The sequence below is a fragment of the Drosophila subpulchrella genome, unplaced genomic scaffold (genome assembly GCF_014743375.2).
Source record: "Drosophila subpulchrella strain 33 F10 #4 breed RU33 unplaced genomic scaffold, RU_Dsub_v1.1 Primary Assembly Seq28, whole genome shotgun sequence".
In the NCBI taxonomy this organism is placed as follows: domain Eukaryota; kingdom Metazoa; phylum Arthropoda; class Insecta; order Diptera; family Drosophilidae; genus Drosophila; species Drosophila subpulchrella.
Window position 1 is genome coordinate 1,105,443 of NW_023665563.1, and position 16,673 is coordinate 1,122,115.

Genomic DNA, 16,673 nt, shown 5'->3' on the forward strand with positions numbered 1-16,673 from the left:
GCCAAATCTCAACAGCCTAGCTCTCATAGTTTCCGAGATCTCAGCGTTCATCCGGACATGGCTAGATCGACTCGGCTAGTGATCCTGATCAAGAATATATATACTTTATGGGGTCGGAAACGCTTCCTTCCTGTTACATACTTTCCGACGAATCTAGTATACCCTTTTACTCTACGAGTAACGGGTATAAAAACTAAGGAAAAGGTTTTGGGGATAAGTAGGATAATATACCTTTTAGCAGACTAGAACTGCTATTTTTTAGGTTTGAGAGAAGTTTTGTCTTAAATAGTGTTGCGCTCCAAGTTTCTTTTATGTAGTTGGGAAGCTCGTTCCACGTTCTAATCGCATTTATAAAAAATTGTCTATTTGAAAGTAGAAACCTGTGTCGGATGCAGATAATATTCTTTGTTCTTGTAGATCTGGAGAATTGTAATTGTTCAAATAAGTACGATGGCTCTCTGGTGTATATAACTTTGTGTAAAAAGATTATTGTTCTACTTTTCATATAATTTGCCAAGCTTATATCAAATATCTTGTAAGCAAATTAAGTTACATGGTCAGATCTATGCAAACTAAATAAACGCGCAATACTATTGTATGCTATTTTCAGCTTATGTTGATTTGCTACATCACAATTTGCTTAGATCTCTAGACCATAAAAGAGTGTGGGTATTATACAAGACTTCGCAATTAGAAGTCGTACACTAACAGGTAAGGAACATTTAAATAGTGACAAGGATCTTATTAGTCCGTATGTTTTGCCTACAGCTTTGTTTACGTGGTCACTCCAGTTCAAGGTTCTATTAAATGTGATACCCAAATTATTGGCGGTTTCCACGTACTCAATTGGTGTTTTGATAATCATCAGGGGGAATAGTTCAATATTGCATAATTTCTTCTTAAAAATGATTAAGCACTTTGATTTCAATGGATTGATGGCAAGACCGTTGTTTTTTGCCCATTCATTTACTCTTCCAAGCTCCATTCTACAAATATCTAAACACTCACTAATTCTGTTTAAGGGACGACTAACATACATCTGAACATTATCAGCATATAAATGGACATTACATTTCTACAGCACAGAAGGAAGATCATTTATATATAGTGTGCATAATAGTGGTCCAAGAACCGAACCCTAGGGTACACCACGTTTCAGATAGGCAAACGAAGAGCAAATATTTGACGATACAACATATTGGCGACGATTTTTAAGATACGTACACAAAAGTTTGACGGCAGTATTGGAGAAGAAATACAAATTTTTGAGTTTTGAGCACAGGATTTCATGATTTACTGTGTCGAACGCTTTGCTGTAGTCCAGCAATAGTAAGAAGGTGACATACGAGTTGTCCGTCTGTTGACGAATATCTTCAGTTATTTTTAAGATGGCTGAAGTGCAGCTACGATTTTTTCTAAATCCAGATTAATGGTCATTTAAGAGGCTATTGACAGATATAAAATTATTTATTTGTGATGCGACAATATTTTCAAACACCTTTGAGAGCCGGTATTCTTTGTTTGATTTAGGCATTGGGATAATTTTGGCGGTTTTCCAGCAATGTGTGCGTAAGGTAAGGGATAAGTTTAGGAAGTAGAATTTTTATAAATTTAGGATGAATATCGTCAGGTTCAATTGCGTTAGACTTAATTTTAGGAATATTGTCTAAAACATCACATTGGACAACACACAGAAATCTAAACCTAGTATAACAGATGTTTTCAGGTACTGAATTCAGGTACGTGTTGGTTGTGACCTCAGGAACTTGGCATTCTGCTAATTTAAGGTTGAGTTCATCTATGTCAACATCTAGTTCCTCTGATGTCTTTTGTTTACCTATTCCTAGAGCTTTAATCTGTTTCCATGTTTGACTCGAAGAGGTTGAGTTTTTAATTTTTTGACTAAACAAGTTTGATATTGCAGAGTCGATTAGTTTGGTAACCGTTTTTCTCAGAGATACAAACATGCTGTAATGTTGCGGTGTTTTGTATCTTTTCCACTTCTGGTATGCTTCATTACGTTTTATAATTGCCAATTTTATATTATTAGTAAACCATGGTTTTTCGGAAGGTCGAATTGTTTTACTTTCAACTGAAACAAAACTATCGTATACGTGGCTAATATTATGTTGTAGAAGTTTAAGTTGACGATCGACTGTTGGAAGATTGTAAATATTGTTCCATACACACTAGTCAAATGCTTCGTTCAGCAGTATATATTTGTATAATATTATTAAAATCACGATCAAATATTGTATGGTCCGTGTAGTTAAGGTCAAAGTTATAGGTCAGGTATATAAGGTCATGCTTTGAAAAGGACGGAACGATTAGCTGATCATACAAACATATTTTATTAACATCACTCACAAAAATCAAATCTAATAATGTGTTACGTGTTCTGCTGAAGTGGGTTGGAAATGAAAGATTCACTGGTTTCAGACCTAGCGATTCCATGTTGCTGGTAAGGTGAGATTCCCTCAGAATATCATTATTAAGATCGCCTGCAAGGATTACATCAGTGAAGTTTACTGTAATGTCTGTCAGAATATTGATTAAATCGTCATAATTTGTGTTGCATTGCGGCCGATAAATGCAGCCAATTAACAGATTTTTCTCCATAATCGGGTTTTGTATTTCAAGAAAAATATATTCTATTGCACTGTTAATTGTGCGTTGGCAAATAATTTTTGCTTTTAGCTTTTTGTTTACATATATAGCAACTCCTCCCCCATGACTAACACGATCAGAACGGTACACATTATATCCATCACACGATATTAGCACATCACATAGACTCTGGACAAACCATGTTTCAGACACGCATATAACATCAATTTCCGAATTTACAAACATGTACAGGGTTGCCCATATTCGACGGACCCATCTGACGACGCCATAACTTTTGACAGAGATGCCAGATCGCTTAATGACATACCGCGTTTGAAGCGTCAGTCCAAGCAGATTTTTACCATGGAACAATACACGCCACGCGAGCGCTCTGAAATAGTTGAAATTTACATTCAACAGAACAAGTCAGTTGTGAAAACTCAACGTGCTTTTAAAAAATTAAAAAATGTGAAAAGTGCGCCTTCTAAGAACACCATTAAGCGTATATACGAAAAATTTACGACTGGTGAGGCTCTTTCTAATCCGAAGAGGCCAAATAAAAGTCGACCAAGGCGATCGGACGAGAATATCGCTGCCGTACGAGCCAGTGTTGAGATGTCCCCAAGAACATCCCAAAAACGCCGTTCTCAGCAGTTGGGCATGGCTCGGTCCACTTTACAACGGATTATTCGCGTTGATTTGCATTTGTTCCCGTACAAAATTCAATTGACGCAAAGATTGTTGCTTACGGACAAGCCTCGTCGATTGGAATGGGCCCAAAGAGTCATCGAAATGGCCGAAGATGACGATCAATTTTGGAACAAAATTATCATGTCCGATGAAGCCCATTTCACATTGAATGGGACCGTAAATACGCAAAATTGCCGTATTTAGAAGTGCCTCTTCACGACGAAAAAGTCACAGTTTGGTGCGGCGTTAGTTCGAAAACGGTCATTGGGCCGTTTTTCTGAAATGAAAATGGCCATGCTGTTACCATCAACCAGGAGCGTTATCGCGACATGATGACCAATTTTGTGATGCCAATTATTCGTCGAAAGCGTATGAGGCAGTTCTGGTTTCAACAAGACGGCGCTCCACCGCACACAAGTCGCATAACAATCGATTTTCTGAAGAAATTGTTTCCGGGCCGTTTGATGACGAAAAGTGGTGATTTGGACTGGCCACCGCGTTCGCCCGATTTGACGCCGCCTGACTTCTTCTTGTGGGGATATTTGAAGTCAAAGGTTTACGTTAACAAGCCAAGGACCCTAGAAGAGCTCAAGGACAACATTCCTGAAGAAATAGCCGCTATTCCGGCCGAAATGTTGGCGAAAACGATGGAAAATGCTGCAAAAAGGGCACAATACGCCATCAACGCCAGAGGCGGCCATTTGAAAGATATCATATTCAAAAATTGATGTAAACAAATCTACTTGGAACAAATTAAATGATTAAGATTGCCAACCGCCAAATTTTTATTTTTATACCCTTGCAGAGGGTATATTGATTTCAGTCAGAAGTTTGCAACGCAGTGAAGGAGACGTTTCCGACCCCATAAAGTATATATATTCTTGATCAGCATGACTAGACGAGTCGATCTAGCCATGTCCGTCTGTCCGTCTGTCCGTCTGTCCGTCTGTCCGTCTGTCCGTCTGTCCGTCCGTTTCTACGCAAACTAGTCTCTCAGTTTTAAAGCTATCGGGCTGAAACTTTCCCAAAAGTCTTATATCTTTTGCAGGTAGTATATAAGTCGGAACCAGCCGGATCGGACAACTATATCTTATAGCTCCCATAGGAATAATCGGACAAAAAAATGAAAAAAAATTATATCTTTGGTGTTTTTTAGCATATAAACTCCTAAGCTTGGAAATAACAATTTTTAAATAATTTTGAATTTTGAATTAAATTTTATCGAAATCGGACGACTATATCATATAGCTGCCATAGGAACGATCGGAAAATTTGTGGAAAAATAATATGAAAAAAATTTTAGCTTCGGTGTTTTTCAACATATAACCTCCAACGCTTGGAAATAACATTTTTTAATTAGTTCTGAATTTCGAATTAAATTTTATCAAAATCGGACGACTATGTCATATAGCTGCCATAGGAACGATCGCAAAATTGGTAGGAAAATAATATGAAACAAATTATAGCTTCGGTGTTTTTTAACATATAACCTCCTACGCTTGGAAATAACATTTTTTAATTAGTTCTGAGTTTCGAATTTAATTTTATCAAAATCGGACGACTATATCATATAGCTGCCATAGGAACGATCGGAAAATTGGTAGGAAAATAATATGAAACAAATTATAGCTTCGGTGTTTTTTGACATATTATCTTATACTATTGGGAATATCATTTTTTGTGTTTTTAAATTTAATAATTATAGCTGCAAGGGTATATAAGCTTCGGCTTGCCGAAGCTAACTTCCTTTCTTGTTTTCTTTGATTTTAAAAAAAAAAACATGGGTCCGTCGAATATGGGCAACCCTGTGCCTAAACTCTTCAATTTTCTTTGGCAGGCTTTGGGCATTTATATGACAAGTCTTGAGACCAGGTCCTCTGCTTTGCCAGGATGCACAGAAGGGCATGACTATTTGCTGTTGAATTATTCAGGTTTTCTTCCATTGTGAATAGTTTTAAATTTCCAAATTAAACAAGAAAGGAAGTTAGCTTCGGCAAGCCGAAGCTTATATACCCTTGCAGCTATAATTATTAAATTTAAAAACACAAACAATGATATTCAAAATAGTATAAGATAATATGTCAAAAAACACCGAAGCTATAATTTCTTTCATATTATATTCCTACCAATTTTCGGATCGTTCCTATGGCAGCTATATGATATAGTCGTCCGATTTTGATAAAATTATATTCAAATAAAAAAATTCAGAGCTAATTAAAAATTTTATTTCCAATTTTACGATCTTTCCTTTGGTAGCTATATGAAATAGTCGTCCGATTTTGATAAAACTAAATTCGAAATTCAGAATGAATTAAAAAATGTTATATACAAGCGTAGGAGGTTATATGTGAAAAAACACAGAAGCTATAATTTGTTTCATATTATTTTCCCACCGATTTTACGATCGTTCCTATGGCAGCTATATGATATAGTCGTCCGATTTTGATAAAATTTAATTCGAAATTCAGAACTAATTAAAAAATGTTATTTCCAAGCGTAGGAGGTTATATGTTAAGCAACACCGAAGCTATAATTTGTTTCATATTATTTTCCCACCAATTTTACGATCGTTCCTATGGCAGCTATATGATATAGTCGTCCGAATTTGATAAAATTAAATTTGAAATTCAGAACTAATTAAAAAATGTTATTTCCAAGCGTAGGAGGATATATGTTAAGGAACACCGAAGCTATAATTTGTTTTATATTATTTTCCCACCAATTTTACGATCGTTCCTATGGCAGCTATATGATATAGTCTTCCGATTTTGATAAAATTTAATTCGAAATTCAAGACTAATTAAAAATGTTATTTCCAAGGAAAGGAGGTAATATGTTAAAAAACACCAAAGATATAATTTTTTAACATTTTTTTTTCCGATTATTCCTATGGGAGCTATAAGATATAGTTGTCCGATCCGGCTGGTTCCGACTTATATACTACCTGCAAAAGATATAAGACTTTTGGGAAAGTTTCAGCCCGATAGCTTTAAAACTGAGAGACTAGTTTGCGTAGAAACGGACGGACAGACGGACAGACGGACAGACGGACATGGCTAGATCGACTCGTCTAGTCATGCTGATCAAGAATATATATACTTTATGGGGTCGGAAACGTCTCCTTCACTGCGTTGCAAACTTCTGACTGAAATCAATATACCCTCTGCAAGGGTATAAAAAAAAACACCGAAGCTATAATTTGTTTCATATTATTTTCCCACCAATTTTCCGATCGTCCCTATGGCAGCTATATGATATAGTCGTCCGATTTTGATAAAATTATATTCAAATAAAAAAATTCAGAGCTAATTAAAAATTTTATTTCCAATTTTACGATCTTTCCTTTGGTAGCTATATGAAATAGTCGTCCGATTTTGATAAAACTAAATTCGAAATTCAGAATGAATTAAAAAATGTTATATACAAGCGTAGGAGGTTATATGTGAAAAAACACAGAAGTTATAATTTGTTTCATATTATTTTCCCACCGATTTTACGATCGTTCCTATGGCAGCTATATGATATAGTCGTCCGATTTTGATAAAATTTAATTCGAAATTCAGAACTAATTAAAAAATGTTATTTCCAAGCGTAGGAGGTTATATGTTAAGGAACACCGAAGCTATAATTTGTTTCATATTATTTTCCCACCAATTTTACGATCGTTCCTATGGCAGCTATATGATATAGTCGTCCGAATTTGATAAAATTAAATTTGAAATTCAGAACTAATTAAAAAATGTTATTTCCAAGCGTAGGAGGATATATGTTAAGGAACACCGAAGCTATAATTTGTTTTATATTATTTTCCCACCAATTTTACGATCGTTCCTATGGCAGCTATATGATATAGTCTTCCGATTTTGATAAAATTTAATTCGAAATTCAAGACTAATTAAAAAATGTTATTTCCAAGGAAAGGAGGTAATATGTTAAAAAACACCAAAGATATAATTTTTTAACATTTTTTTTTCCGATTATTCCTATGGGAGCTATAAGATATAGTTGTCCGATCCGGCTGGTTCCGACTTATATACTACCTGCAAAAGATATAAGACTTTTGGGAAAGTTTCAGCCCGATAGCTTTAAAACTGAGAGACTAGTTTGCGTAGAAACGGACGGACAGACGGACAGACGGACATGGCTAGATCGACTCGTCTAGTGATGCTGATCAAGAATATATATACTTTATGGGGTCGGAAACGTCTCCTTCACTGCGTTGCAAACTTCTGACTGAAATCATTATACCCTCTGCAAGGGTATAAAAAGACAAGGACTGCACGGCGAGTAAAGACGGCCGCTACGCGCTTTTGTTTTTTGAGGCGCATGGCATGCTTAAAAATGTCGTAATTGTTTTCGTTAATTGTTCGTTTAAGTATATAAATGCCGGCGAGGCAAAACCGATCAGCTGTAAGCTCAGCTGCGATTTGGTTGTTTGTCGGTGCAATCCAATCGCCCGCAGCAACGCAGCTTTTTCGCGCACGTGATCCATTTTTATTATTATTATTGGGTCAACGAGTGAGTTTATTGGGTCAACAAGTGAGTATTATAATTTTTGTATTTTAAATTTTTCTTGTCTCTTTTGCAATGTTGTCTGCGAGTTCATTTCCAATAATGTAAGAATGGAATGATGTCCATAATATTTGAATTTTTGTTGTGTTTTTGATCTATGCAGGGTATTTGTTGAGGGTAAATGTTGTGCGGACTCCTAGCAGATAAAAAACTTTTCTCTTCTGTTTGTTACAATTTTGATAGCTTCTGTGTATCGGTGCTTATAGCACCTAGTTACCTAAGTTTCTGACCTAGGTCACTTCCCTCCAACTTAGGACCAAGTGGACTTTTCCCAAAAAAAAGATTGAACTTTATTTGACAAAAGCTCCGTACAACTTTTTCATACGTAATCACGTTTGATATCGATTAACGATTAATCAAAAACTTACTTCGGCAGAAAAATGCAGTCATTTTTCACAACTTTTGACGTGGATTTTATGACGTCAAGAGTGCGACGATGAACTTAAATCTTTGTATGGAGATGAAGCACCATCCTATAGCACTGTTAAGCTGTGAACTGATATGGCAAGATCGTCATGTGACATACCGTGAGTAAGAAGCATCCTTGGGCATTTCTTTTAACAGCATACACTTGGTATTGCAAGAAAACATGGCGGAAAAGGGTTTGTTCTCGTTGGATCCAGCACAATTCGACAATCGCTCAAAAGAAACTTTTTTTTGTCGTTTTTGAAGGTGTGTGCTGGCAAAGCATAGCATGGGTATAACAAAATAATGGACCCTTTTAACCTTTCAAGTGCAAAAATTTTATTCCTTGGCAACTGTAATAGTCCATGAAGGTACTGGACGTAAATGCGGTGCCTATGTCTGTTATAATGCGTCGAGCGTCTCCGAAAATTGCTGATTGTTTTTCTAACCTGTTGATTTCGTCTGTTTCTGTTGATCGCGTTGGTTCATCTACCACGTCTAAAATATGGTTGTACAGCTTTTTGGTTTCGGTGAGAGGTCCGACATGATCAATGTGGTAAGTAACCTACAGTTATTAGACTTTCTCTATTGGCGCTAACAATCCTTCCTACTTTTCTCTCTTTGATTTTGCCATGTTTGCTTGAGTTTAACGAAACACAAAAAATCCTCTCTAATAAGATTTTTCAACTACCTCTCGAGTCTTTTTAGCACCATAGTGTTCCTCGCGATGCACTAATCCTATTATGTCCCCATGCATGGATTCTGGAACGACTAGAAGCACTTTCCAAACATCTTTAAAAATAATATTATTTTCAACGAAAAAATCCTCGTTACTCTCGACGCTATCGAGAACGGTTGTTTCAGCTTTAATTCTGTTAGGAAAATTTTAGTTCCTATACAAAAATAGACAATCTGACGACTCTTGGTGGGACATCGTCTTTCTTCATAGTCATCGCGAACGCTAAGCAGTCGGTGACAATTGTAAAATTGATTCCTAACAGGTAAATCCGTCACTTCTTAACACCGTTGATTAAAGCTAATATTTATGGATGACATATTGTTCCTCCCATTGTGTAGTTTTTCTGCTCATAAATTCTACTACTAAATTCTTCGGAGTCTCTTTTCATGAGGATTCCGAATTTTCTCGCGTCCGTATGGACTTCAGTTACGAAACAAGGGGCGTACTTTAAAGATTTTTGAAGCTAACTAAGGAATGATTGTCACGTGTAGATCACTTAAAGGTTTCGCTGCCAGATAGCCTTTCATGATACGACGCAAATATGATTATAAACCCAAAAATCGCTTTAGTCCCTTGTTGCTTCTGGGAACTGTCTTGACCTGGTTGTGTATGGTAGCAATCGTTCCGTTTTCGATTAAGTAGTCGAAAAATTTGATTTTTCGCTTTAAAAACGGTTTTTTTTCTTACTTAATGCGCAACACAGTTTTAGATGCGACTTCTAAAACCTTTCTTCCATACCGATAGTTCTGCTTCTTCATCAGTTGTTGGTATATTCGTTATCTGTTAGTTAACTTTCTGGACTTCGATTGACAAGTGCAAAGATGACTAAATTGCTAAATCTAGAGTATTAACAACTTTTAAACCATGCAAACGATCTAGTTGCTGTCCTCTTTATTATCAGATTGAGCCTCCTATAATAGCAAGAAAAACGTTTTGAACCATTTTTTTGACATTAGCACCGTAGGTTAGCTACTAGGAATAAAAATCCCTGCCTTGAGCCATTCCTAAACTTATTTTTTGATTAGAATCCCGTTTTCGTAGGATGTTCGCCTCGGATGTTGGAATGTTGGTTTAATATCTTTCAATATTATTTTCATCTTGACTGGAGACTTAATCACCTTAATCACTCACTTTCGGAGTTTTTTTTTAAATAAAACGAAGAACATTGTTTCCAGTCATAGATGTATACTCTAACTTATTATTATTATTGTTGTAAAACTTATATTTTCAATTGAAACATCTAATTCGAATCTTCCAATGCTAATCAGTTCACGTTCCCTATGCCTTTTATATGTTCGATCTCTTTTTTATGCTGAAGACCTTCGAATTTTCTAAAAACATCATCTCTTATGAGACTCAGAACACTGCCAGAAGATTTTGTAATTAAGACGTGGTTTGGGGATATATCCTCAAGAACATTGGTTGTCTTCTTTTTGCCTAGAGAAGACTGTTGCGTCTCACCTCACTGCTTAGAAGTGGTCGCAGGTGTCCGGCATCTGTATCAAATAACTTCCTAGGCGCATTGTTTTGCAAAATGACCTCCTTTCTACATTTGTAGCACAATGTGGACGAAATGTTCTCTACCTTGTTGGCTTGCTTCTGCGTATTCTGCGGATATACTTTATTTTCTTCTTTATGTAGTTAATAGCTTGTAGTTAATTGCTTGTATTATATTGATCAACATCAACAACAATTGGCAACATCAAAAAATCATCAAAAAGTCTATCTTGCAATGTCCCCTTACTACCATCCGTATTCAAGTCAAAGTCAAATAGATCTTGCGTCTATGACCATAAGCATAAAATATGAGTGAGCGAGATGCCCTACTTGCTGCAACGTGCGAAATACGAAGTCAATCGGATAACCTCAGCTGAAGATAAACAGTTGCGATCATGAAAATAGTAGTGCAAATCAATAAAACATTTGAAAGGAGTTTTACGGTTATTTTACCCTTATCCTTAGAACATGTTTCCACTATTTGCTCAGAATGGAAGGTAAGGAAGACGAATGAAAGTGCCGTTAGTTGTAGCATGCGAAATGTTATCTTTGAGTGACATTGAAAAAAAATTTTTCAAAAAAGTTGAAAGCTCCATAAGTATGTTAAAATAACTATAAAAACTAAATAAATATTTATTTGTGGGTCGGCCATTTACGCCATCTACGGATGGCTCGTACATCTTAACAATTCCCAGAAGCATGGGGATCACGAGTACTGCAGCCACAGACATCACAGTATGTCGGATGTCGTTCTTATGGTTGATCCCCTCCACGTTCTTTGATTACACTGGCAGCGGTGGTTCGACACAAAAGATTCTTTGGAGTTGCTTTGCGGTTCCTTCTCAAGGACAGTTGGTTCTCCTCTCTTCTCTAATCGGCTAAGATGGCTCTGGTATAAAAGAACCAGACTAGAGCTTTTACTTAAACACAATGGTCTGAGCATCAAGATTTGTGATTCTTTCTTATATGATGGGTTTGGTAAAATCCATAAGATAGATGGCATCTTGAACAACAAAATTTTCGTTGATATTTTGCAAAACGTAATGCTACCATATGCCAGTTGGGAAATGCCCTTAAAGTGAACGTTCCAACAGGATAACGACCACAAGCATATAAGTAAGCAAGCAAAGGCTTAGTTTGCATCTAAAAAGATCGACGTAATGACATGGCCAACTCAGTCTCCGGACTTATAATAAAAACTAAAACCGGACTTATATAAAACAATCAAGCAAAACTCAGCTGTGGCTTGTGGTTCATCAAGTTTGGTATGACATTCCTATAAAGCAGCGGATATTCCACGAAGTATTAGTTTTTAGATAATAAGATATCAAAATTTATGGATGTATTTTGAACTTATAAGTGAAGTTTCCAAATTTTAATAGTCACTACTATTTTCATGAGCGGCAAAATGTTGTTTTTTTTTGTTAAAAATAAAATTATTTATTGAAAATTATTTATTTATTATTAATAATAATAATAAATAATTTGCAACTATCTATCGATTTTCGTGCCCAACGCAGTGCGGTAGAGCTCTGCACTTTTTTCATGATCAAAGCTGTAGATGTTGAAACATAACTTATCAATTTTTTTCCAACTTTAACATTTTTTAACTAAAAAATAATATTTTCGGGCAAGTCCTGATACACATGTTTACTTATTTACTTATACGTAAGAAATGTTTTAGGCAAATTAAACATGTGACCCAAAAATAGGCGTTCGGTTTGTAAAAGAACGCCCCATATATTCTTTATAGGGTCGTGAAGTCTTTCTTTTACGTGTTACATACTTGTCCCGAATACAATATGATCCACTCTTCGAGTATTATGTTCATATTTGATTCATTTTCAATACAGTGTTGGTACGTGTTGGCTTACATTTTGCAATTTTGACTTTTGAAAAGTTATTAACATTTATAAAATAATTTTGTGTATTACAGCATTTGTGGCGTCTCTCAATTCGTCGTACACCCGTTGGTATAGTAAGGCTGTCGTGCAAACAAAAAGTGAAGAAATTGTGAATGGGCTAACTGCTTCTTTTGAAACTGCTTTAAAATTATATCAAAAAACGAATGGCAATCTACCCGAAAAAGTCATTATATACAGGTAATTTATGTATTTTTATTTTAATAGCGAAGGTGTGTTGGGACAGTCAAATTTCTCAAATATTTTAACCCTATAACTATATATACTCTATCGGTTCACTAGCGTAGTTGATGATGAACCGAAATTCAAGACCACGTAGGAGGAGTCTACTCCAAACACCTTGGACAAAACATCTCTTTCAGACTTCCTGATCACTTTAGCTTAAATATCTCTTTCAGACTCCCTGACCGTGGCTAGCGATCTTGTCTGTGAATGCAATTGCAATGACCTATGTAAGCTGAGTATGTCCTTAGAGGTTCATCTGGACATTTTAAGCTCGTTGTTCAGTTGTCATCGTCACTGGAATTAGGTAGCAGGAAAAGGTTGGGGTTTCCTAGCGAAAATGCAATCTTTAGCCATGCACCGATTTTTTTGTAAAAGATATGCCCCTTCAAACTTTACCAATTTTGTACTCAAAAAACACTAAATTTGAGCTTATTAACGTCACTTGCAAAATACTTTACATCCAGAGCTCCCAAAAAGAGTACCCGAAAAATATCAGTTACCTAAGGAACCTATGAAAAATTGAATCGAAAGACACTCTCAAAGTGTTTTTTTTTTTCAAAGTGTCTAGCTCAGACACTGAGCATTTCTGTTTGCTCTATTTGGGATCCAGTTTTTCTGAGACGTTTTTCTTTCAGAGTCTGGCAAAAGTGTCTTTTCATGTTAAATGTGTTTTGACTTTTCTAAAAATAAAAATAGTAAGTAATAGTATCATAAAAAAGGAGCAGTAAAAAATATGGAAGTCAATGCAACCATAAGCCAAAATAAATTGGTGTTAATTTAGTTAACCATTGCTTTTTTAAAAACCTACCTTGTTGTCCATAAAATTCCAAGAAGGATATGAACCGCAGCTTTCATATCCTTGCTTAAGAATTGGTAACTTTCTAAAGACTTGTTAGGCAAGCTCAACAGAACGATCATAAATAAAATTACCGCGAATTCATCAGAGGTTTTTGGTATAAAGGAGAGGAACGTCAGATCAATCCTCCCCTAAAGAATACAAAACAGCCAACCGCGAATTCTTCCGTTTACCTATTAACAGTGATAATCAAAAATAGTATCACGAAGCAAAATGTATTACATATTAGTGAGCTCGCAAAGCCTTTTTTCCCACAAAAATGTAATTGAAATTGTATGCAATTTTCGTTAAGATGTTTAAAATTATAAGGCAATATAAGAAATTTTAAATTTCTAACAAAATCAGGAAAGTAATTCCATTTTAAAATCATCACACTGCCACAGGTCCCAAATGTTATTTTGGTACTGTGAGGAGTTGAATAACTCCCCACAAATAGAAGCAGTAGCAGAGGGCCGGCCGCTTACCAGATACGCGGCGAATTCGCTTAGTAACGGCGCGGCGAAGAGAGTTTGGAGACTTGGATGGAGAGCGAGAGAGTTTGGAGACCAAGGATGGCGATCGAGAGAGTTTGGAGACCAATGAAGGAGAGCGGGAGAGATTGGAGACCAAGGAGCGGAGAATGAGAGAATGGAGACTTGGCGGGCAGAGCAAGAGTGCCGTGTGCAAAAGCGGATAACGGAACTGCACCGGACTTTGGACTCTCCCGTGAACTTTGGACCGAGAGAAGAAGTGCCACATCTCGGCAGTGGAGTGGCACACAGGCGTGCCACAAGCATCACGGGAGTCAGCGGGACGGCAGCAGTGGGCGGAGCATCGATTGGAAGCGGTACATGAAGGACAAGTGGGTCAACCAGGAGGCACGGACTTTGGACCCGGAGTGGAGAGATCCAGCGTGCCGTGCGCAAAAGGGGAATAACGGTTCCCGGAAGCCCTATATAAGGCCGCAGAGCGCTGGCAGCTGGATCAGTCGATCACGAGGAGTCAAACCTTCAAGATCAGTCAAAAGTACCAAGTGAACAACCAGTCAAGCAAGTAATCTACGAGGGAGCTACAACCAAGCGAGTCGTCGGAAGCAGCGCCGTGGGAAGCACACAAGGAGCGAGATCACCACGTCGAGACGTTCGGGATTGGGACATCAGGAATCTCCGAATTGAGACACAAGTGGCTGAGTTCCGGAAGGCATCACACGGCTAAGTCAAGGCGTTCGTTTTCCAACTTTGTCACGACCACACCCTGGCGAGTCGCCCGGCGGGTCTGTCAGAGACAAGCGGAAGAGTCCTACGACGAGGAACCGACAGTTTGGGGAGGAAAGTTGCCTGAGACCCAGCGTACCTTGCCCGACCGAGCAGGACCTGGCGTGACGGACGAGCGGTAGATCGATTTGCGGTTTCAAGAGGCGAACGCCTGGAGAGCCCTGCGATTACCGGCGAAGTTCCTGAACAGCAACCGCCCAACTCCCCGAGTGCCAGAACGACAAGCTACTGGTCAGGAGACAACGCAGAAGACATCGGCAGCGACGCCAGCAGACAATTTCCGGTAGCCACGTTACCATCGCCGCGCGGAGCTCATTGGGGAGCGCAGGCGCGTCACGGACGATAAGCAGTAGGGTGAAGTCGGGTGGAACGTTCGTCTGCGCTAGGCGTAAAGCAACGTGAACCGCTAGGCAGCCTCCTGGCGACAGCCTGGACTGTCAGCGCGACCTGAGCAAGAACCTAGCGGGACCGTCCGGGACAGAGCAAGGGACAGGTATTGCCTCGAAAGGCGTCGGCCTGGAGAGCAAGGCTTGTTCACCCTAGTCTGAGAACGGTGACGCTTCCCTAAGCCCACAAGGCCGAACTCCCTGCGAGTCTAAGGCGCAACAAGCGACCCCGAGGCAGCGCGTCGGCGAGTGAGCAGAGGCGGCCACTACGAGCGTCCCGAGACCCAGGAGCCAAGCGGAAGCCGAGTCAACGCGTCGACAAGCCAGAAGGAGGAGCACCAGCAGCCGGCGGAGCCAGAGCAAGGAGATACAGGAGCCAGCATAGCCGCACACCCGCTGTACCAATACCACGAGAATAAATCCCACTGTTGCCATTTGAACCTTTTGTTTTCTCACTGATCTACGGGGCAGTCACGTCATATTAATTTGGTGGGACGAACACACAATCTTCTGAGCTAGCCGCACGAATCTCGTAGCGAGCAGACATACAAAATCAGTTCGTTACACTTTCATGTGTTTCTGATCTAGTAACGTTCAGACCCCTAACACGAGTGGAACAATAAAAAGTGTCTTTGCTAAATTAGAGACTGAGCTTGATAATTAGATCGAAGATTGCCAATGTTAAACTTGGTAAAAGGAGAACTTTTTTTTATGTAAAGGGTCATATAGACATCAAAATTTACAAAAGCAATGCCACAACAACCATTTATCTTTTATAAGCTTGAAACATAAAATGAGCTTTGGGAAAGCAAAGAAAGGGTTAAATATAAACTGAAAACAATTTACAGTTTTTTTTATAGGAACTCGCTTGTTTATAATGCAATCAAAAATCTTAATTTGTTTTTTCAGTGTTTGTATTTTGACAAAAAAACCAAAAAATGTTCCTCCCCTTAGGAAAGTACTTTTCGATGGACAGGGTAGCTAAAAAGGTACCAAAGCAAACACATCTAACATTAATCAAGCTACTCTTTAATTTTAGTTTTATTATATTAAATCCTTTTGTTTTGTTTATTTACTTTTTATACCCGTTTTACTCGGAGAGTAAAAGGATATACTAGATTCGTCGGAAAGTATGTAACAGGCAGAAGGAAGCGTTGCCGACCCCACAAAGTATATATAGTCTTGATCACCGTCTGTCCGTATGAACGCTGAGATCTCGGAAACTATTAAGGATAGAGAATTGGGATTTCAGATTTAGATTCCGAAGCTTTAAGCGCAACGCAAGTTTGTTTCAACAAGGTGCCACGCCCACTCTAACGCCCACAAACCGCCCAAAACTGTGGCTCCTACAGTTTTGATGCTAGAATAAAAATTTTAAATTAAATGTATTGTTCTCATCAACACCTATCGATTGACCCAAAAAAAATTGCCACGAAAAAATGCCCACAAGCCGCCCACAAACTTCAAAAAATAGTAGATATGAACGCGGATATCTCGAAAACTATAAAAGAATTGGGATTT

The 16,673-nt window shown here is 38.0% G+C and overlaps 1 protein-coding gene across 3 annotated transcripts in view; it reads left to right on the plus strand.

Moving 5' to 3' along the window:
* LOC119559655 (protein argonaute-3) overlaps positions 1-16,673 on the plus strand; it is a 336,633-nt gene that overhangs the window by 188,749 nt on the left and 131,211 nt on the right. For 2 of the 3 annotated variants that reach the window (XM_037872704.1, XM_037872703.1), the window contains exon 5: positions 12,447-12,612. The exons of the other annotated variant lie outside the window; for it this stretch is intronic. In XM_037872704.1, coding sequence (XP_037728632.1) covers positions 12,447-12,612 — 166 coding nt within the window. The remainder of the gene's footprint in view (positions 1-12,446; positions 12,613-16,673) is intronic. 3 annotated transcript variants of the gene reach the window in all.